The following is a 23,549-nucleotide window of genomic DNA, read 5'->3' on the forward strand; positions in this document are numbered from 1 at the left end:
GTGTGTGATTCTGGTGAGGAAGCCTGGAAAAACTTTTCCTTCAGGAACTTCCACTACAAAAAATGACAGGGATTGAGGTCTGGACTTGCAGGGGGCCATGTCATGTCACAAGGGAAAAGTGTGGGGTACCAGTTTGACATGACTCTCCCAGGAAAGTGCTGGTGTCCCATTACCCACTCACTGAAAGAAAAGGGTGCGAAGAGAACGAAACGTCTCCAGTGCATGTGGTACCATCTGCAAACAAAGGTTTACACTTTACTATTAACAACTATGATCCCTTCTCCTCTCAAATATTGCTTAAATTATAGCAGCTTGAAATCGTGGCGCCAGTACTGAAACACCGTACAATTCTAAGACTCACCTTCAGTTTCCTAAACTTCTCGTCAGAAACATCTGTGCCATTGTAAAGTATTCTCAGATCTGCAAATACAAAATGCATTTATGTAATAGGCTTGTAGCTCATTGCATTTTTCATACAGGTCATTCAAATATAAATCGGAATTTGGCTCTAACCTTTTACTGCATGAAAATCTTGCAAGAATGCAAATTGCTCGTTTTGATGAACACATTACTCTACAATCAAGGCACCTTTGCAGCCGGATTGGCAAGGGGATTTGCCACTAAGCTATCCTAGGCTATATCCTAAGAGCCACAAGTTCAGGGGTTTCAGAGTTAGAATCTTGGCCTTGGCATTTTTTGTGAGTTTCCTTTCATCATATCAGCAATCATTCTCAGCGTCGCGATTAGTCAAAATAGGCAGAAAAGCGACGCTGAATAACATAAATACACATACAGAGGGGCTTCCCCGATGGCGCAGTGGTAACGTCGTCGCCTTGTAACAAGGTGTCCCGGGTTCGATACCCGGTAGAGGCATATAGTGGTTCGGATTCCACTTTAAAAGCCAGTCCCGTGGCGGAGTAGTTATCTCATCGCATTACGGGTTCCGGGTTCGAATCCCGGCCTGGGCATGGATGTTCGCGAGTGTCCGTCCATTCATCAATTTCATCATATCATCACTCATCTCCATCTTCGCAAATTGGCCAAAAGTGGCACAAAAGCGACGTAAAATAAAGCAAATCAATCAATCAATCTCCTTTAAACTGTAGTACCAGTCCCAATTAGCCCTTCTGTGCATAAAATGGATTTGAAAACAAACTCAAACAAATAAAGAGTTAGGATAAACTACGAAAAATGAAAAACCTCACACCAACAGGCAAAATATATATTCACTGTTACTGTCATTGTCTATAATGGCAGAAATTTTGCGCATGGAGATCCACGTTCAAGGCGTACGGATATATTCGTGTTAGTAAGCCCGTCTGCACTTTTTGACTCTCTTTGCACTTACTTGTCTAGTTGGTTACGAAGTGCAACACTGACTTGTCTATATCGTTGATTTGGTGTTACGTGGTGTATTTGGTGCCTGCACCGTTTACATTACGTCCTAGAGCGGCGTGCACAGCGCTGCACTACAGTGTTGAACACAATTTCCTTGCACCAGCCCGACACTGTACTACACATGTCTGTTGATTTTTTATTTAAATCGATTTTTTTAAATTATAAAACATGCTTAAAATTGCTTGCTTGGTTTTTGGCACCATGCGCATAGATATATGTTTTTTTTATAGAAACGCTTTCTCTAGTAAATGTCCCTGTAAAATATTCGAACAGTTTGATTAAAGCAAATGAAAAATATACGTAAACATATTTTTTTTTATTTCTGATACTGTAACTACTATGGAAATGTTCGTTGAGTTTGTTAATGAAACTAATAATTATTTCAGTAACTTCCCTTCCAGTGAAAATAAAACATTCTGGATGTACTCTATAATTGTAACTTACAATAACTAACTAACTAACTCTCTAGCCTTCTTAAACCGGAAGGTTCATGGCTGCAGCAATACAGGCCTTCCATCTTTCCCTATCTTGAGCAAGATCTATATACTCTTTCCATCCCTACCGATTTCCCTTAGGTCCATCTCGACGTTGTCCCTCCATCTTCGTCTTGGCCTTCCTACAGGTCTCTTACCATCAGGTTTCCCAACAAGAATCCTGTAAACTCCTCTTTCCTCTCCCATTCGTGCCACATGGCCTGCCCACCTAAGTCTTCTTGATTTAATTATTCTAATAATATCTGGACATGAATACAAATTATGTAGTTCTAAATTATGTAACCTTCTCCACTCACCTGTCTCCTCATCCCTTTTTGGTCCAAAGATTTTCCTAAGGATCTTATTTTCAATTACTCTCAATTTATGTTCCTCTTTCAGTGTAAGGGACCAACTTTCACATCCATATTATACTACAGGCAAAATTGCTGTTTTGTATATTTTAACTTTTAGTTTCTTAGATATTAAACGAGAAGACAAAAGTTTATGAAGAGAGAAGTAACATGCATTTCCTGAATTAAGCCTACTTTTTATTTCCTCTTTAATATAATTTTCATTTGTTAATATTACTCCTAAGTATTTGAATTTGGAAACTGGTTCAAACGAGTTGTTATCAATAATTAGATTTTGATTATTACCTAACACTTGGTTTCGGCCTGTAAGCATATATTTAGTTTTCTCTTTGTTAACTTCCAAACCTATCTCTTTAGCAGTTTTGAAAAATATTTTAGCATTAGTCTTAATTGTATTTATATCATCCCCTAATAAGTCTACATCATCTGGATATGCTAACTTCTGAGTCACACCATTTAATTTTAGTCCTTCTTTAGTTTCTTTTACCTTCCTAACAGCATATTCTAAGGCAAAATTAAAATATCAGTTGCCATGTTTATTTACAGTTTAATAATATTGACATTATTTATGGTTTAACATTATTAGTATTTTGTATATTTTTCTACACAAAATGTTTGCTATTTTTGCCCATAAAATTATTGAATTTTAAGTCAAGATAAATCCTTACATTTTCTTTTGTATGAGCTTCACACCATCAGTACATATATTTTATTTCCTTTATTTTCTTATCCTATCTTATTTATTAAATGATTACCAGAATAATGTATTTTCATCAAAAGTGATTCTGATATCTACAAAATCCTTATGTACATTATTCTATAAATTATTTGTTTAGAGTGATTTGAATCAACCTAATTTAAATCAATACACCATGACTACAACTAGTGTTAAAAAAACTGCAAGGAACTAGAAAGGACTGTTGTCGATGTTCCAGGATCGAATCCCGGCCAGCTGCTCTGTTGCTCCGTCTCATCCCATGAGTTATATTTATTTACTGAATAAATAGAGCAAGTCTGCACTGCATTATTTTCATTATAAGTGGGGCTAGAATTTTCATGAGTTACGTAGCATATTTATTTTGGTAAGAGTGATGTTTTCCTCAAACATATAGAAATTTATATTATGAAGAAACTAATGAAGTTAAGGCACTTTTTAAGGGCATATTTTGGCATATTTGGCCATTTTTGCGCGTGATATAGCATATTTTGATATCGATAATATTCAGCATATTTTTGCATTTTCAAGAAATATACAGTCATTTTCGAAGTTGATTCGTTTTTACACCCATGTCTACTCGAGTTTTTTTTTTTTTTTGGACTGTAGCAAAATCTTTTTTATTTTTATTTGAAAATTTAGAGAAAGTATTCATTGTGGATTGCAACTCAGGGCCCATAAAGTGAACTAAAAAAAGTACATATGTGAAAATATCTCAGCATTTAGATATTAATGTTTGAAACAGTCCAGTTATAATGGCATTTTTTTTTCAAATTATAGTGCATATTTTGTAAAATTTTAGGTCATATTTTATTTTGCATATTTTTGTGATTTTTAGGTCATAAAAATTATAACCCTAGTTATAAGAAAGCCGCGTTCGATCTCCCAACAGAGTTTCCGGGTTCGAGTCCCTTCCTGGACGTGGCTGTTCTTTCTTAGTTTCCTTTTATCATTATCATCACTCATCCTCGATATTAGCCAAAAGCGGTGGAAAGTAACAAAAATACCAAAACAAATGAAATATGAAAGCATTACCTACACGTAATTGATTTGATTGATTTGGTGTTTTAAGTCCACTTTATGCACAGTAAGGCTAATCGGGACTGGACCTACAGTTTCAAATGGAATCCGAACCACTAAGCTAGAGGAATAAAAACATATAAATATTCCTATATAACATTTACAAGATATGCATTTACCGGTCTCCGTGACGGAGTGGTGAGCACAGCGCCTCACGATACCACGGGTTCGAATCCCGACCTGGACATGGGTGTTATTTGTCCCTTCATAAATTTCATCATACCATCACTCATCCTCATCTTCGCGATTAGCCAAAAGTGGCAGAAAAGCTAAGTAAAATAAACCAAATCAGAAGGTATTCATTTATTCCTTTACACGTAGGATGTTCTGTTATGAAAGCTTCGATGTGAATAATATCTAACTTTGGAAGCTTTTCAGAGATACGATTCACACGTCTTACTGATAGGTGATTACTAGAGCCCGGATTTTAAAGTAATATCAAAGTACAAAATATGAACATAAATATGTAACAATAATTGATAAAATCTGTACCTAAATATGTATTATCAAAAGGATATGTAGTTTCAAAGAATATGCATTATTAATAATAATCGAGTATCCAAGCAATTTTAAGAATTCTGCTAGATATTTATTTTATTTGAACATATTCAACGTAATTTTAAAGACATAAGTTGCTCAAATTAAAATTTGTATTACATTTATAAACTCAAAAAAGCACAGCAACGTGCACATATTTAAGAAACCAATTTTGTGAAGTATTAATTACTTTTCACATCGCAAATTATTGTAGATTATGTAAATATGTACGAGAGCTCTTCGTAACTTCGAGAAAAATATAAAAAAGCATCTATAGAAAGAACAATTGAATCTACTTTTGTACTTCTTTATACAAAGGAACATATTATGTAACTCGCTACGTACAGGAAAGTAGCTTTCTTGTCCACCGATGCTAAGTTTATAGGTTCTTTGCCTAAACCTAAAAGCGAACAGCTGCAGGATTGGTCGGTAATTTTACCGATAAACCGAATACCTACATTCGGCCAATACCGATAGAGTACCGATTAATCTGTCATATCCTTAATTTTAAATAAGTTGTACAATATGCATGCAGTTAGTGTGCGTATTAACGGGGGATGCCGGAGATTATCCCCACAAAGAATTTTATCCCCCCTTAGTTTATTTTACTGGCCGGTAACATATATAAATTTCCACCCCTCTCAAGAAATTTACCCTCTGAAGTGAAATCGCAAGTACGCCAGAGTGGCATGTCCCCCTCCCCCCAAAGCAAAAAGCTTAATTCGCACAGTGCATTGTTATAAACAGTATTTGTTGTTGTGTGTTTTGTGTATAATGATGAGAAATTAATTAAGTGTATTTTTTACTTCATAATTGCGTTAATGAGCGTGCGTGTGTGTGATCATTCCTAGCTGAATTGTTCTCTCTTTAAACCAGTAGCGCGACCACTGGGGGCAGGAAGAGCATTGCCCTCCCCCCCCTACCTTGGTCGGAAATGAGTTCTAAGGGGGGGGGCAAACATTGACAGCCAAGTGTACCTGCAAGGTACAATTACCGCCCAGAACTTCAAATTTTTATGCTAATGGAAATACTTTCCGTAAAATTTTCTTGCTTGCTTCCCTGGGAATACCTGCTTTTCTTAGTCTTATCAAGTCGGCCCTGGGCGCCGAACGATCTAAATGAAAATAAGTTGTAAATTTTAGTGATTGATTTGTGTTTTTGTAAAGTCTACTTTATGCACAGAAAGGCTAATTGAGACTGGACCTATAGCTTAAAGTGAGTTCCGAACCACTATGTGCCTCCACCGGGTATCAAACCCGGGACCCCTTGATCACAAGGCGACGATGTTACCACTACACCATCAGGGAGGCACAAAAGTTGTAAATGATATCATGCCATGGAGTTCCGTGAAATTTATTGCGCCCTATTATATTAATATTGATTTCAGCCTGCAAAATAATTGAATCCAAAAAAAAATCTTGCTCGCTTCGCTCGTAATTTATCTTTGTTCGCTGTAATGCATTGTAAATGACCAGATAGAGAAATAACACTTGTCTTAATTGATTTTGTTTTAAATGCATGAACAATTGTTTGGGAGAAAGGGAGCGTGCACATTTCAGAGACAATTTATTTAATTTTTGCTATTGTGAATTGGATGAATTGGTTCTGTAATGCTGGATATAATATTTATTATAGAAACTTTGAATACGTACACAATTTAGTGTCCACGGCTTGGACATGGATGTTTGCGAGTATGCATTCATCATTTTCACCACGCCATCACTCATTCCCATCTTCGAAAATTAGCCAAAAGTGACACAAGAAGCGAAGTAAAATAAAGCAAATCAATAATAACAATAATAATAGTAATGTTATAACAACATTATTAGTAACATTATTATTATTATTAACATTATTATTATTAAAATTATTATTATTATTGGTACGTTTATTCTGGTACTTGGCCCCCCAAGACAAAAATTAGTGGTTGCGCCTCTGCTTTAAACAGCTTTCAAAATTAACTTATCAAGAATTTAATTTGTACGTGTTTTTTGTAAAACTGCTGTATATGAGAAGTACATAACTCCAGCTAGTTCTCCAGAGGTATATCGACCTCTGACGTGATCAGGGATAACGGGTTCGAATCCCAGTTCTTGGTGACTGTTTCTTCATCAATTTCATTCTATCACTCATCTTAAACGTCGCGATTAGCCAAAAAAGGCAGAAATGTGGCGCTAAGTAACAGAAATTAAATCAAATCTTTCCACATGTGACATTTTCTTCCTCAAGCACGTATATTTTCCTCGCATCCTTTCTTGTACTGGGCCACTGCTCTCTAGCGATAACGAATCGGATGCTTTTCTCGGGACAAAGCACGAACTTCCTCAGAACGGACTATAAATGCCAAGTAATTATGGAAAGACCAGCTATTCTGTATAGATTACTCACTGTTTCTTGCTTTTCCTTCATCCCATTACACTGCTTTTACCAACCACAATGGTCCTTACGGAAACCAACGGAAAGCAGGGAAGTATTTTCATCACTCATTGTATCCCCAAGAACCTGCCCCTATAAATGTTTAACGGTCCCTGGAACGTGATGAACTAGCAAAATTCTCACCTCCATCTCGCCTAAGGCATCCGCCAACATGAACATATGCTCCATATTACGTACGCATTCGCCTGAACTATGATTGGCAGTCGTTGGCCGTAAAGCGTATGAGCCATTGTTTCCTAGGCGAGTGCCAGCGTGTTTAAAAAAAGGACCTTTGTAAGTCGACCCTCGGCAAGTGTTGCCATCTCTTTCGGTAGCAAAATCCCTAAGAATTTTGGGCGAATTAAAACAAAAACATTTCATTTCATTTGGTTTATATTTACTTCGTTTTTCTGCCACTTTTGGCCAATCGCGAAGATGAAGATGAGAGATGATGAAATTGATGAAGAGGCACTCGCAAAAGATTGCAACCCAGGACTGCTGGCGTCGTAGCGTGCTGTGTTAACCACTACAGCACGCAGGCCGGAGCAGAATATTATCAATAGCAACTGTACGGTAGTCAATTTAGAGGTCTCGGGTTCGAATCCCGGCCTGGGAATGGGTGTTCTTCGTCAATTTCATCATATCATCACTCATCATCTTCGCTATTAACCAAAACTGGCATAAATGCAAAGTAAAATAAACAAGATCAATTAATAGTGAATTTACAAATTGCATAACTTACAAATTTCACTCATAGATGGCAGGTAGTTATGACATTTGTATCTACCAAAAATAACGGAAATTAGAGTATTACTAAAGATTATTTTCTGTTGATTTATGCACATACTGATATTGTAATTAAAAATTGAGCAAAGTGGAACTTGAACTTTATTAAACAACTGAAATTTCCAAAATAAATTCCAAATATTGTATTCCAGCAATTAGTATGTAAATTATAAGAAGATAGTGCCGAGAAAGGGAACCGTTTTCTTGAAATAAATGAACTAAATGCATGTTTATTTTTAGCTGGGCTTATGTCGTACATTGTACCAAATTGAGCCTATAAGTAGGGTTTAAAATCATCATTAAAATTATTTTAAATGAGTTTTCTTTAACGTACATGCAATTTTTTTTAACCTAACAAGGTATCCAAATATACGGTAATGCATTCAACGCGTCTCCCCTTCACATACAAACTCGCGACTGCAGCTACCAGTCGTTTGCAGCAGCACACTGCTTTGCTCCGCCCACTCGCTCTCTCCCCTTCTATACCGTTACGCGCGATCTTGCAGAGGAGGGCCACAGGGGGCACTTGTCCTACTGAGCTATCTTGAATTGTGAAATTTGTTACGATAGCGATATTTTACTACAAATAATATTGTCATCTCCAACAAAATATATCCCGATATTCGGGACTGAAAATATTCGCCTTTTCCGGACCACATCGGGATATTTTCGGGACATGAAATTTTCGAAACTTCTTAATGCCGCGAAAATCACTGCTATCGGATTAACAATTATAGATACTCGAATTTGGACGCCAATTACAAATTAACCAGTAGACCTACGTATAAACGAGTTACATCAAAATTTAGCTTATTCAATTCTGCGTTAATCCATGCTAATCAATTGTTTATCGAGTATGCCTTCAATTTTTTATCGTCACGAGAACAAAAAAGGGCCGGCTTTTTTTATTTTGGCAAACGATCGCAGTCTTTGAAATTCTGTAAATCAAAAATGGGTTGTCCGATCGTTATGAAATTTTAGAAGGGTCCAGGCAGAAAGGTTTTAAACACAAATATTAATTTTCAGGTTTTCAAAATTTCTCAAAAAACCGTAATTTTCAATTTTGCCAATAACGTTTTCTTTGTATTGGGAAGTGCTACAAATACAATATTTGTCTTGTTTTGAAGCTCTTTGCATCTGTTTTAAAAATGCATTTTCATTGTCAATTCACATTGCGAAACCGATTTTATACAGATTTTTATTGAGCGGAGTAAAGCTGTACGTGGAACATGGCAACAACGCAAGCGTTGACTCGCAGCGCCCGCTGGCAGGTTCCGCTATTCAACTATATGTGGGTTTCATGTGACGTCAGAATTCACACCGCCGCCATGTTTGCAGCCGAGTTATTTGTCGTCTGCAAGGAAATGGCCACCACGTAGGAGAATGGGATCTATTCTCTTTGCACGTAGCGTTCGTTACACCTGCGTCAACTGTACGTTTGTTGTTAGTACTGTGTAAAATTTCGGTGACATTGCATACAATTATTGACAATGTTGTGCCATCTGCAAATAGCTGTAATTTTTTGTGTCCAAGCTCTTTGCGCAATCGACACAAAAAGATATGGAGAAAAGGCGAAGTTTTGCCGTGTAGGTAGATCCATATGAACTGGACGATAACGAAATGAAAAGGGGCCTAAACCTTTGGCCAACTCTGGTTCACGTGTGTTTAATTACTTGACCCAGCTACCTGAAATCAATTCGTTTTCGTATTTATTATTGGTTCGGATTCTGCTTGAAATATTTCATTCAGTACAGATTTACTAATATTTTCAAGGCTCTGCTTTATCGTCTCTGTTTCCCTTTTAGGGTTGTTCAAGGTTGTAACTTAAATAACGAAATATAAACAATCAAGTACAAACGTAAAATTATCAATATGATTGATATAGTTTATTTTACCGCGTTTTGTGCCTTTTGGCTAATTTGCGAAGATGGGGATGAGTAATGAAATGATGAAATTGATGAATGGACATTCACAAACAACCAAGCCCGAGCGGGATTCGAACCCGAGACCCTTGACGTCGCAGCGCGATGTGCTAACCACTCGGCCACAGGGTTCGGCAATTATCAATATGAATTTAACGTTGAATGTTATCATTTTTATCGTCAAACTTGTCGGAAGTATCAGCACCTTTCTACCAAAAAAAAAACAAGGAAACACTATTGCAAGTATGATTAAGCACACCAGTGCGATCCATATGTACTAAAAGTCACAGACAAAGGTGGCATATGAACTTGCCTCAGAGGAAATGTTCACTGCACACACTGTAATGTTTGCTTTGTTGATTAATGTTGGCACGATTTATTCCCGCCAACCAGACGACGCGGTATCTTCTGATCAACAATTATCGAGTCTTGTGCCGTGAAGCGCACCTTCTTTTCTTTCTCTTAAAATTCGAGGATATGCCTGAGTTTCTGTTAAACAACCGAATACTGCACAATGTACCATCGTAAACAAGGTCGAAATCTCCCTCCCGCCAGCTTGAATTCGGTATGTTTACAAGAACCGTCCTCAATCATGGCTGCTCGATCCCACAATGCAACAGTTTCTGACGTAGGTGAAACATACCTATACTGCATGAGGCCTTAACAAGATCGCTTCGTCGGCTTGCAGCAGACGACAATATGGGTGTGTGTCTGCGAGAACCAATCAGGTCCGCGAATGAGCGAGCCCGGTTGCCACAACTAGCTCGCTGCACCCTTCTGGAAGGGTGAGTGAGCTCCGCCTGTTTGTTCGGCTGAGATGCAGACGACACGAGAGTATCGGCAACAGTGTGCGAGCGACGTCTGCGAGCGACGCGAAGCGCTCTTTCTAAGGGCTCCTGCTTTCTTTTGTCTCTGACTACTACAGCTACGAAATTAACTACAGTCGGGCAGAATTAACTTGAGAGAAATGGCCGCTCTGTGAGTGATGCAACTGCGCTCGAATTGGCTAGAGCTGGGGACTTCCCGCTGTAACGGGGCAAATGGAAACGCTAATGCTCGGGCGCGCCAAATGTTACCAACTGTTGAAGGACTCACGTGCAGTGACTGGTGAAGCAAGCGAAGTGGCAGTGTTTCCAAATTACGGATTTGTAAGATAGAATACTTATAATGCTTATAATTTTCTTAGCATGCCCTCTTAATACAGTGATATGTCCGATACACAATGTAATTATTTTTCAAATCTCTCGTTGTCAGCTTATTGGCCGTGATTTGCGTGAGAGTCAAGCGTTCGCTGTAGGTTGGTACTCCTGCAGCGGCGCCGGCAGATATTTGTCTCAAGTTAATTCTGCTGGACTGTAGTGAACTGACGCGCTGTATTACAATTAATAACACTGATTAACAAAAAAATAATTTCGGCGGATATCTTGGTATCCAACACGCGTTCTAAGACAATTGAAACATGCTGATTCACAATATGCAAACCATTTGTCTGTAACACCCACCATTCTTGAGATATACGACATCGACCATTTATATATGTTTAACATTGTATCAAAGCAAACAACTCACAGATATAGGTTTCACTAGAGCACTTTTTGCTACATAGAGTACTATTGAACATGGCTTTAGCTAAGAAAATAATGCAAATGCATCACATGACACATATATTATATAGTAACATCTAGTTGAAGGTATAATACACATATAAAATGCATACATATAGAAAATACTTCCTTAATTTAAGGTGTTTGGTTTGAATTTCTTGGCTGTAGAGATGCGTTTGTGCTGAGCATTTGGCATGTCGCGCTGAAGCGTCCAACACTAATCAGCCTACATTGCTGCACTCCATCGACACTGATAGCGTGATTCCATCACTGAGATGTCCTGATGAAAACGTTCACCATGTTCGTCGCTGACTGAACCTAGGTTCTCGGGGAAGAAGTCAAGATGTGAGTCGAGGAGATGAATTTTGAGGGACATTTTGCAACCAAGCTGTCTGTACGCACTAATGCACTTCTGCACAACATTCACATAGTCAGCAGATTTATAATTTTCAAGGAAATTGGCTACGACTGACTTGAATGCCACCCATGCATCTCTTTCAGTGCCACCCAGTAAGTCCTGGAAGTGGCTGTCAGCAATGATCTTCCTTATTTGTGGACCTATGAACACACCTTCTTTCACTTTCGCATAACTTCGGAAACTTGTTGCACAGGTACCGAAAAGCCTCTGATTCGTTGTCTATTGCCTTCACGAAATTCTTCATGAGTCCCAGCTTCAAATGAAGCGGTGGCATGATAACTTTTTCACTCTCAACCAACGGCACACGAAGGACATTTTTACTTCATGGCTGCATGCTATCTCTGATCAGCCAATTCTTCTTTATGTAGTGGGGTGTAAGGGGTGCTCCATCCACATAGTAAACCCAATAGTCAACCTCACTTCCACGTAGTACACCCTCGACTGCAGACTAACGAGACTCTGGCGACTGGCCCCATGGCCAGTATAATTTTGTTTGTGTTGTCCTTATTTGTGCTGAGTGCTCCTTTACAGCCTCAGCTTTTAACGAAAGTCAGATGATTTTAATATTTTATATTTCATGCTTTTAGTTATGCAACGTTAGAGTTATTATTTGTAACGATAAGGGGCTGGACCTCGAATAATGTGACGGGTGCAAAATAGCCTTAGTGCTGACGCACCTAAAATTTTAAATTCAAATTCAATTATTTATGTAGTGGTGCTTCCAATCTCTGCTATCCCACTTGCAGATGAAGCAGCAGTACTTCTTCGCATTCCTTATCCAACCGCGCAAGTTGCGTGCACATGTCAAACATATGAACTGTGGTGCCCACGACTTACCACTATTTACCTTCGAATCAAAATATAGTTCATATGCTTTCTTAAGGAACTGTGGGAAAGTCTTCCGATGGGATTTCTGTTAGATAGCCGCACACGTAGCAAAACAGATCTGGTGAATTTATGCAACCTTTGGACGCCATAATCTACTGTCACTCAAAATAAAAAAGAAACAAATGAAAGTATAGTAATGCGATCTCGAAAATATTTCGACGTATTAAATGAAGTATAACTGTGTTCACAAACGACGAAAAAAAATTCGGTGTTGCACGAAAAAACTAAAAACGACGATTTTTTGAGGAACTGTATTCCATGAAAAATAAAATTTTGTCGATATCTTCAAAACCTGACGTGATAGTACAAAACGGTTTTCAGATTTGAAATCAGCATGAAAAACTGCATTAGAAAATGTCAACATCATGTCAGATATCTACAGCTTGTTTAACAGTGTAATAGTTAATATTCAAATATTTACACAAATATCAAGTAATATAATATGTTGAGTTGGTGTTTTAAGTCCACTTTATGCACGGTGTTAAATTGAGAGATCTGGGTGGTTATTTGACACTTCTTACATTGCTCAATAGAAGCATTGCTCACCTCTGCCACGGGGGGACACAAATGCCTAGCACCTGGTGGACTGTGATGGAACTAAGAACAACAGAATGACTACACACGCTCGTACACACACTCAATGTACATATTGCAGCTTCAAATACAAAAAGTCCAGTCAAGTTATCTCGTAGTTTATCTGTTATTTACATTCAAAGAGCTAAAACGCCATTTTGGACACACTGTATATCTGTTCAGCTTAAGAGAAATTACCATAAAAAGGGAATCTAAATTTGTTAAAGATCTTGTGCAGGAGGATATCTCTCTCAGAATCGAATCCACAAGACACGACAAATAATAACAATTAACACTTAAATAGTAAAAGGAAAACCGCAAGGAACAGAAGATGAAGGCAAGATAAACACCGTCATACTCTGCTAGAGTGGACGAGTTGTATCTTTGCGGGTGAACCTTTACCATGACTGGCTGCGCAGTAGCGAAGGGAGGAGCTACCGGCTGCCTTAGCCAATGGGTGTCATTCTCCTCTAACTTTGTAAGAGCTGTCGACCACTCAACGGCGAGTAGGTAGCATCTACGGACATGTATCTGCGCGAATTAGTCAAGGTCACCCGCAGAGATACAGATCGTCAACTCTAAGTCCCATCGCAGCAACAACGCATCTCCACGTACAGGGGAAGCATATTTAAATGCTACACTATGCACTACCAAAGAGTATTAACAATTTCCCTCACACTGAAAAGAAGAACCGGAACGGTCCATTGCCATTTCTGACGAGACGGAACGGAAAGATTCCAGATATTCACGAACCGGAACACCTTTCCGGTCCGCTCCGGTCCATTTCGAGCCCTGCTGTTCATTTCAAGAACGTTAAGACACATGTAGTATAGAAAATACCAATATTTAACCGCTTTTTAAATGATTTGGAACTTTTCGACTGTTCGGGATCCCGAAAAGTCATGAAATCATTTCCTGATGCGGGAACTGACCTTGACATTTCAGTCGCCGTATTTTGTTTTTCTACAGTACCCTTCGGTGTGTAGACACATGTATCAGAAGTAACATGAATTTGAGAGGAATAAGTTTTCTCTGTTTGAAATCTGTGCATCGTGAAAGAGCACAGGAGGACAAAACAAGCAAAGCGAATCCAGTTTCTATTTAAATAGTGGACTCAAGTCCACTCAAGTTAAACAAAGAATGGAAGAAGGTGTTAGAAAGAGTGGAAAGGGCAAGAGAGAAAGAGGAGAGAAGAAGGAAGAAGAATGAAGGAAAAAGAGCGTGAGATAAAGAGTCCAACCACATTCTAGATGGAAGTAAATATTTTTAGCTTTTTAGGTTAAAAATACAGTTGACAAGGGAAAGCCACCTGCTAGAATGTTCCAGAACAACTTTCTAATAGTCTGGAGTTGAGTAATGTTTGTGTATATATAACGTCCTATTCTTGTATCTTGTTACATTTGTACTTGGTACAGAGTCTGAAGAAGACCTTTCTAGAAGGTTGAAACGTTACGTTTAGTTTATGTTTGATAATAAAATAAATTACTGCCTTGGTCAGCATATTGAGTTTTTCGTATCATGGAAACAAGGCTTACTGGTGTTATGTTCATTGTTGATAATTTCAGGGTAAAACGCCAACCTGTGCTGTATCTGGAATTTTCTCAATAAATAAATAATAACAACAATAATAAGGGTAAATTTTAAGTTTCTAAGACCGAAGGGCAATATATGAAATCATTGTCTGCCCCCCACCCTGAGGAAAGAATCCAGCGAGTGCCCTTGACAACGTCGCTATTTACATTCTGTGCCGATGTCACATTGTTGAGAAAGTAAAGAATAGGATAAGTAACAATTTTCTTCTTCTTTTACATGATATAATTAACAAAGAAAACTTTTGATGTGCATTACCTTACTTGCAGGCTGTCTACAAAGAATAAGCTGCGTTTAGAGCAGGTTTTGTAGGTTCTGTGGTAGGGATGACCAAAAATCCGGATAACGGAATAGCTATTTTTGATGTTTGAAAACGATTTCTATGTATGTAGTACTTCGTTTAGAACATGATTTCAACGTTTTTGGATTTTCTAAAACATGTCAAAATCAGGAAAAATCAGATTAGTTAATTAGAAGCACCAGCGTCTTATAACTCACAATAAACCGCTCACAAACATTTTTGTTTGTCAGTCGCAAGACCCTATTGAAGCTTGGGCTCTCGTGCGGCTGGCTCTGGATGTATACCTACACTTACTACTGGGGTTGGCAACACTGCGCTCCACAACTGCTCTGAATTTTATTACTTCGCAACCGAGTTGCGGTGCCTGGTGCAAAGGCATGATCCCGAACGCACTTGCAATTGTTAGTCATAAGCCTTGTTCCAGGATCGCTGGAAGGAACACTTGGGTCACTTCGCTTGCACGCTTTTCCAGTCCACAATGGCGCTGGTTAGTGACGAAACAACTGAACGTCTCATCGAAGAGGTTCGAAAACGTCCGGCTCTTTACAGTAAGCATTTGAAGGAATATGGAAACGCAAATGTAAAGAAGAAACTGTGGGAGGAAGTTTGCAGCGCACTCGTTCAGAATTGGGACGAGAAAACCAATGAGGAAAAGATTTCATCAGGTATGTTGGAATTGCAACGATGTTTAGTCCTTGCGGATAAGATCATCTTCACATGAAAACTCTGAGTGATAACATTTGGTAGATCCTCTGATTGGATCCTCTGATCTTACTAGGTTAAACTTCTTTGTCGCTAAGTGGAGCTTCTCTGTTCCTAAGTTGAACTTCTCTCACCAATGGCAGCGTGTACCAACGCCGATTATTTCGAAGTTCAGATGAACGAGATCAATTTTAATCCATTCTAAATGAACTTGGTTTAAAGATTTGCATTGCACCAACGAAAAACGACGTTCACAAAATTCCGTTCAGCTGATCCAAAATTAATTTGTAAGGCTATACCTGATTGGTTGGCTGAAACAAATTACGATCAAGAACCGCATTGAGTAGTGTGATGTGTTAAAGTATCAACATGTAGGAGAAGAAAGTAATTCGGGCTGCAAACTTCTCGTAATTTGAGAGATGTACTAATCAACCTTGTCGACGAGTACAAGGATGTAGTAGAGTGTAAAAAAATAATAATATTAGAAAAGAACTGGCGGCACAACACAAAAGGAGAAGGCGAAAGCATAGAACCTTCTTCTACGGGACTTTAATGCCTTACGAAATACATTCGATCTTGATGCAATGTACTAATGATGTCTCTGGTATTTGAATTTTTCATTTCCTAATTCCTATATATTTATATTGTCGTGTCGTGTAAGTAGCCAGTAACATGCATTCTCGTAAATTTATACAATCATATTTCCAACACCATGTAACAATATCGTAATATTGTTCTGTTCTAATTTACCTTGCACTTGCACGTAATATATGACATCTACATATTATGTTTTGTGTTGTGGGGTAGAAAGTATTTATGAACATTACGACTTTGCACCACAGAAACACAAATTATTAATTCTTCTTATTATTATATTGGCTGTTTTTACACAGTTCTCGAATTGTCACGATTGTACTTCCAACATCTGTAGCATTTGCACGCCCTCTATATCTCTTTCCACTCTGTTTCTATTCAAAAACAACTGCCTGCAGTCGAAGCGTCAGTATCGTGAACGAGGATCAGACAGCAAAACTGTGGCGAATGGCCGATCAGAAGATAAACTCGTTTTGATGTTCCTAGATCGCAATCAAGTGTTGAACCGTCTTCGTGCAATGGAATTTTCCAGTGATCCTTTCCCGATCCGAGTTTAAATTTTGACCTTCGTTGGTGCACTCGACCATAAGTGGAGCTTCTCTGTTTGCTTAGTTAAACTTCTCTCACGAAGTGGAGCTTCCATGTTGCTAAGTTAAACTTCTCTGTTGCTAAACTAAACTTCTATGTTGCTAAGTTAAACTTCTTTGTCGCTAAGTGGAGCTTGCCTGTTTCTAAGTTAAACTTACCTCACTAAGTGGAGCTTTTCTGTTGCTTAGTTAAACTTCTCTCGCAAAGTGGAGCTTCTATGTTTCTAAATTAAACTTCTGTGTTGCTAAGTTGAACTTCTATGTTGCAAAGTTCAACTTCTCTTTTGCTAAGTTAAACTTCTCTCACTAAGTGTAGCTTCACTGTTGCTAAGTCAATCTTCTCTCTCGCTAAGTGGAGCTTCTCTGTTGCTAAGGTAAACTTCACCATCACTAAATGAAATTTCTCTGCTGCTAAGTTCAATTTTCTGTCGCCAAATAGAGCTTCTCTGCTGCCAAGATATTTTTTTTCTGCTTATGCTTCGCGGAGTTTCCCTGCCGTCAAGTTCAAGTTAAATATATCTGTTACCAAGCTGAGTGTGGCTTCTTTGTCGCGAAGTTGACCTTCTCTGTTACTAAATTAAACTTCTCTGTCAATAAGTAGAATTTATCTGCGCAAAGTGGAGTTTCTGTGTCGCCATGTGGAGCCTCACTACTTATAAGTGAAATTCCGAGCTTCTGTTTCTCTTTCGCTAAGTGGAGCTTCTCTCTCTGCTTCTAAGTTATACTTCTCTGTTTCCAATGCAAAACATATCTGCTCTGCTGCTCTCTCGCGAAGTAGTTTCCTTGCTGCAAAGTTAAATATATCTGTTACCAAGTGACGTGCTGCTTCTGTGTCGCTACTTCGTGCTTCTTTGGTGCTAAATTGAACTAAGTGACTTCTGAGGGCCTCCCCGATAGCGCAGTGGTAGCGTCATCGCCTTGTAATGAAGGAGTCCCGGGTTCGATTCCCGGTGGAGGCACATAGTGATTCGGATACCAATTTAAGACTGTAGGTCCAGTCCCAATTAGCCTTACTGTGCATAAATTGGACTTAAAACACCAAATCAATTATAAGTGGCTTCTGCTAAGTTCAAGTTCTGTCTCACTAAGTGGAGCTTTTCTGCTGCTAAGTTAAATTCCACAGTCGCCAAGTAACCTTCTCTATTTCTTTCCCTCAAGTCAATTGGTACCTGGGGGTAAAGGCGGCCGGAGCGTGGTACTGATCACCACCTCCAAAATGGCCGAGATCGAGAATGTGTGGGGCCCTACCCCAACATCCCCTAAATGTGCCTTCATGGCACGGTGCTACATGCACGGGGAACTTTAGCATTTTATACACAGTGACTCAGTTTCTTATATTATTATATATTGATTTCTCATCTTTTATAAGTATATAGGGCAATATTAAGTATATAGGGTAATATATAGGTACATTGCTCTACACACATTAAAATAACATTTTCAATATTGAGCATTACTTCAGTATAAACATTCTTCTAGTCCTCGTAACTAGAATTGCGAAAATTGAATGGATGTTTTTCCTATAAAAAGCCGGCTTTTTGTTTAAAAACAGGAAATTGTTTGTGTTTTTTGGTTTGCCAATTGCGAATATCCTATTTCATTTGCACTTTTAGTTGAGTTGGGGTGTTTGTAATGCTATATTTTGCAACTAGCTAAAATAATTGTACATGATGTAGCAGTCTAAAGGCTGACTACTGCCTCTACGTAGTTACTAATATGTTCTTGCCTCAGGTTTGTTAATCGTACAGGAACCCAGGGTTCCGTAACAGGACCGGAACCTTTTTGCTCGCAAAATTAAAATTCGGTCCAAGTTGCGTATTGTTTAATTGAAAAAAAGGTTCCCGGACCGAATTTAAATTAATAAAAGAAGGTCGCTGGACCGTAATTTAAATTGATCCAGAAAAATTTTCCTGGAGCGTATATAAATTCAGCCGAAAAAAAAGGTCCCTGGACCGTATTTAAAATGATCCTGGAAAAAAAATGTTCCTGGACCGAATTTGAATTAATCCGGAAAGAAGGTTTCCTGGATCGTATTTAAATTGAACCGGGTAAAATGTTCCTGGACCGAATTTAAATTGATCCGGAAAAAAAGGTTCCTGGACCGAATTGAAACACTTTACAGATAGAAAGCTTATTTACAGTCCAGAACCCATTTGCGCTTGCTGATTTTCTCTCCTGGACCGGAATTCAATTTATTTATAGTTTCTGGACCTATAACAACCCTGGTACAGAACCATTTACGCTTGCTGATTTTCTTTTCTGAACCGAATTTATTTTAAATTCCTGTACATTTAACAACCCTGTATTTAAGATTTATCATCTCCTTAGAGTTAGGCAACCCACATAACGTATTGCAATGAACCGGGTATTTCAAGATATACGTAAGTGTCCTACTATTATTGCGGCTGACTGTACAAGATCAACATGAAAATTACAAGTAGTGGAGACAACGTTAGCTAAACACAACAAGTACATTGCAAGTCAATGGAATCGTTACAGTACAGAAGTGTCGGTGAACCGTACAATATACGACAGAAATGTCTTCTCAAACAGCACAGCCTGGGTTCATTCTCCGATGACACCACATCTCAAAGTGGTCCGGCTCCCACTTTAAACTGTAGGACCAGTACCGATTAGCCTATCTGAACTTAAAATATACTGATACAATTTTTTTTGCCCTCATCTGGCGTTCTAAGGATCCGCGGTGGTCTTGTCGGTAGGGTGTCTGACTGCAACGCGGTGACCAGAGTTCGATTCCCGGGTGGGTGCTCAAAGGTCGGAAGTTTTTATTCACCCATCCTCAAATCAATGAGTACCTGGGGGCAACCCTGGGATATAAAGGCGGCCGGAGCGTGTTGCAGATCACATCACCTCCAAAATGGCCGCGATCGAGAATGTGTGGGGCCCTACCCCCACATCCCCTAAATGTGCCTTCATGGCACGGTGCTACATGCACGGAGAACTATCCCTTTATCATTTTTCTTTCAACCCTAGAATCCACTACTCTTGTTTGCTAGGAGTTACGCATTTCTATTCATTGGGACAACATAGGAATTTTGAATTCCAACCAAGAGATCGAACCCGGGACGTTTGCTTCAAAGTGAGGTGAACTAGGCGACACTAAAACATACGCACTCGCCAGTGGCTGCGATTAGGGAGGGGGCGAGGGGGTTCACTTGACCCCCCCCCCCCCACTTTTCGAGACTTTTGCTCCTGCACTATGCTAAACCTTATCTACAAATGGAAATATACTGTCTTTACCCCCCAGTTTTGACACCTTACCCCCAGTTTTGACACCTTGCCCCCCGGTTTTGGAACCCAATCGCCGCCACTGGCTCTCGTGTTTGCCAATACGCATGGAGAGGCAGGGGCGCCAACTTTTGAAATAAAACATTTGGTGAGCTCAAACACTTAAGATATAAGTTTTTAAAAAATCATAAATCCCTTCCCTCGTACTAATCGACACCAAATCGTGATAACAAATACTTATTAATATTATTATAAATATTACCGGAAAATTATTGGATGGGCTCGACCCCATGGACTCATATAAGTTGGCACCACTGTTGAGAGGGGAGATGGAGATCATGTGATAGACCTATCTAGTTCAAAGTTTGTATTTTTGTATTAAGTTGCCTCTGAACGATCATAGATGGCAGTGAAGTACAGATATATATAGCACTGTGTAAATGTGCAATTTTTCACCTTTATCTTATTAGTACACCACCAGATAGTTAATCTGTAATTCGTAAACCAAAATAAAATTATTTCTATTCACGTTCCTTGTTCTATTGATTAAATAATAGGACATATTAGACAAGTGTTATTAGAATTCGATTTAAAAATGTATAAATTAATACGTATTTTTTAGCATTCTAAGAATTTTAAGGACTAGTATTAGAACTTTTAAAATCAGGCTACAAGGCTCCCTAAAGTTAATAATTCATATTTTATTATTATTTATTAATATTTTAACCACATCACAAATATCACGTTTATATAATTTTCTCCACAGTAAGAGGGTCACTGGGAACGTTTTCTGAGCATAACAGTTAACATTTCCTCAAGTAATCGCAACGATATTCTATGCACTTTTTCATTTTTGTGAACCGTGAAAACACGTTTTTTTTACTCATTTTCGTCGAGTGCTGTAAGTTCACATTCATAGGCGTGAACAGCTTCTTCAGGGCTGGAGAACCTTCTTCCGTACGTTCGATTTTGTACTGTAGGGAACAGGAAATTATCGCATGGGCCAGATCAGGACTGTAAGGTGGATGAGTTATAAGTTTAACCTATGGGGACTCCATGAACTGAATGGGGATGTTGGCTCTGTGGGCAGACGCATTGTCATGGTGCCAGACAGCCCTGTCCTTGGTCGCCGTTCTCGAAGCTTGTCGAAAACGTTCTGTAGGCAAACTGTAGTGTACCACTGAGCAGTAACAGTCTTTTCATCCTCCAAAGGAATATATATGACATCACCGCTTTTAGAGAAGAAAGTTGAAACCATTTTCTTTCCGGACCCTTCCAGGCCGCTTCACTTTTGTTGGCGTAATGTCATCGGGAAAAGTCCACAATGTCGACTGCCGCTTATTCTCTGGATCAAACTGTGAATCCATGTCACATCACCAGTAATGATGTTAAAAACGCCTCTAGAATTTGCTCCGTCGAATCTGGCCAGCATTTCTTCGCACACGAACACGCTTTTGCTCGTCTGTCAACGTGTGAGGCACACATCTGGTAACCCTATGCGAATAGATTAGGCAGGTGAGGTTTGGTTTTGTTAACGTAATCTCCAAGACGTTTCAGCTGCCGCTAGCTTCTTGTTCTGTTAGTTGCAGCTCAATACAGTGCCGGGTCAATGCACTCTGCCTTGGGAATCTGTGGAGCAAAGCAGTGTGTGCTGCTGCAAACGGCTGGTAGCCACGTTTTCTCCTCCATGCACTTACATCCTCTATCACGCGTTCATTGCTCGAGCCTTCTCGAGTCACAGCTTGCGCAGAGACTTGTTTCCGGTATCTTGCACCAGCGATTCCCGGAAAAGATGTTAAATATCTGAGTGCCCACACCTTCAAGTAAAACTGTATCTCATTGTTATTACTTCATCGGAACAAGGATTTATTATTCAGTGATAGGAAATGTAAATCTTGGAGTATAAAAAATGTATACGTTCAAATATTTCACTGAAAATGTGTTAAATTTTACATAAATACTATTTTATGTATTCGTGTGTACTACAGTCTGTCCCTGGTATCTGTTGAGCAAGCGCACAGAAACAAACACACTGCGCAGGTAGCACTCGAGACCATAGGACCAATGAACGAGTGAGAGGGGAACTGAGCGCATGGAGGGGAAAAGGCAGCCGCAGCTACCAATCTTTTGCAGAAGCGCGGACTGTTTTGATCAGCCCACTAGCTTTCTCCCCTTCTATACCGTTATTCAGGACGTTGCTACACAGGCTCCTTGAACGTGGTATGGCTGGCATTGTGATCGCAATTAGTGTTAATTTGCAATGTTCGTGGAAAGCCTAACGATAAAGTTCCAGCCGAGTCAACAATTTTCTTCTCCATATCCATGTAATAAGTTCAGAAAATTACCTTTTTGGCAGGGTGGGCAAGCCTTATTTTGGGTGCGCCATGGCTCATTCAGGGCCCTCTCTCGTCGCCGCCTATGGAAAAATGTATTGCGAGTTTATTATCTTAATATGTGCTTTGCACCACTGCTTTGGGGGAGACCTCTAGGCTTTGAAAATATTATCTTTGAATTTGTCAATATTTTCCATCCCCGAGATACGTCCATGGGTTCAAAACATCTCATACATCCCTCGGTTTATTGGTTACAGCTGCCTTAACGATCTACTAGTGAGGACAATTAATAGAATAATTAGCTAGGATAGGAATATAATTTCATCATTATTAAATTTCATCTTTGTATCAATTATACTCGTAGTTTCCTAAAAAAAAGTCAAATGGAGCAGATTTATCAAATTATAATCTGATCGGCATTTTACCATACCTCATCGAAAATGCATGCATGGGAGGGGGGGGGGGCAAACTCCATATCTCGACCAACTCTATGAATTGATGGTATGATGGAATACTTACTGAAAGGCTTTACATTTGAAAAAAAATAATAGTAAAATATTCTGGCAGTACACTCATGGACACTTCTGGGTTGTACCGGCCACATTTACTTACTATGCGAGTCCAGCAGTGTCCGCGAGTGTACATGCAGTATTATTCAATAAATAAATATATTTTTTGCTGTGTATGCCTAATTAGGTTTGACATAAAAAGAAACAGGGGAGCAGAATTTTAAACAGGTAAAAAGAAACTTTTTTCAACTTCCTTTCGTCAAGTTCTATCACTTAATATCACATCCACTCAAGGGTGTATTCCGAAAATATGGAGGGTATCCTCTACACATACTCGATTCCTTTCTGTTATGCTGCCAATTCCCCCCACCTCCTCTGCGCGCAGACACCCACCCACACACAACCAGAGAGAGAGAATTAAGGTGATTCAAAATTACGGCTCCATAGAACAACCCCGTTATCAGCCCGATAGTGACAGTGGAAAGAGGGGAAAGTTGTGGAAAT

The 23,549-nt window shown here is 39.0% G+C and overlaps 2 protein-coding genes across 3 annotated transcripts in view; one reads left to right on the forward strand and one right to left on the reverse strand.

Moving 5' to 3' along the window:
• LOC146002396 (uncharacterized) overlaps nt 1–23,549 on the forward strand; it is a 52,483-nt gene that overhangs the window by 18,065 nt on the left and 10,869 nt on the right. The window contains exon 2 of one of the 2 annotated variants that reach the window (XM_083140151.1): nt 15,302–15,736. The exons of the other annotated variant lie outside the window; for it this stretch is intronic. Coding sequence (XP_082996277.1) covers nt 15,550–15,736 — 187 coding nt within the window. The 5' untranslated portion in view covers nt 15,302–15,549. The remainder of the gene's footprint in view (nt 1–15,301; nt 15,737–23,549) is intronic. 2 annotated transcript variants of the gene reach the window in all.
• The window catches only part of LOC146002399 (uncharacterized), a 57,547-nt gene that overhangs the window by 11,379 nt on the left and 22,619 nt on the right, over nt 1–23,549 (reverse strand). Inside the window, exon 3 of the mRNA XM_083140156.1 lies at nt 362–420. Within this exon, the coding sequence (XP_082996282.1) occupies nt 362–420 (59 nt within the window). The remainder of the gene's footprint in view (nt 1–361; nt 421–23,549) is intronic.

The sequence above is a fragment of the Lepisma saccharinum genome, chromosome 18 (genome assembly GCF_977018435.1).
Source record: "Lepisma saccharinum chromosome 18, izLepSacc3.1, whole genome shotgun sequence".
NCBI lineage: Eukaryota > Metazoa > Arthropoda > Insecta > Zygentoma > Lepismatidae > Lepisma > Lepisma saccharinum.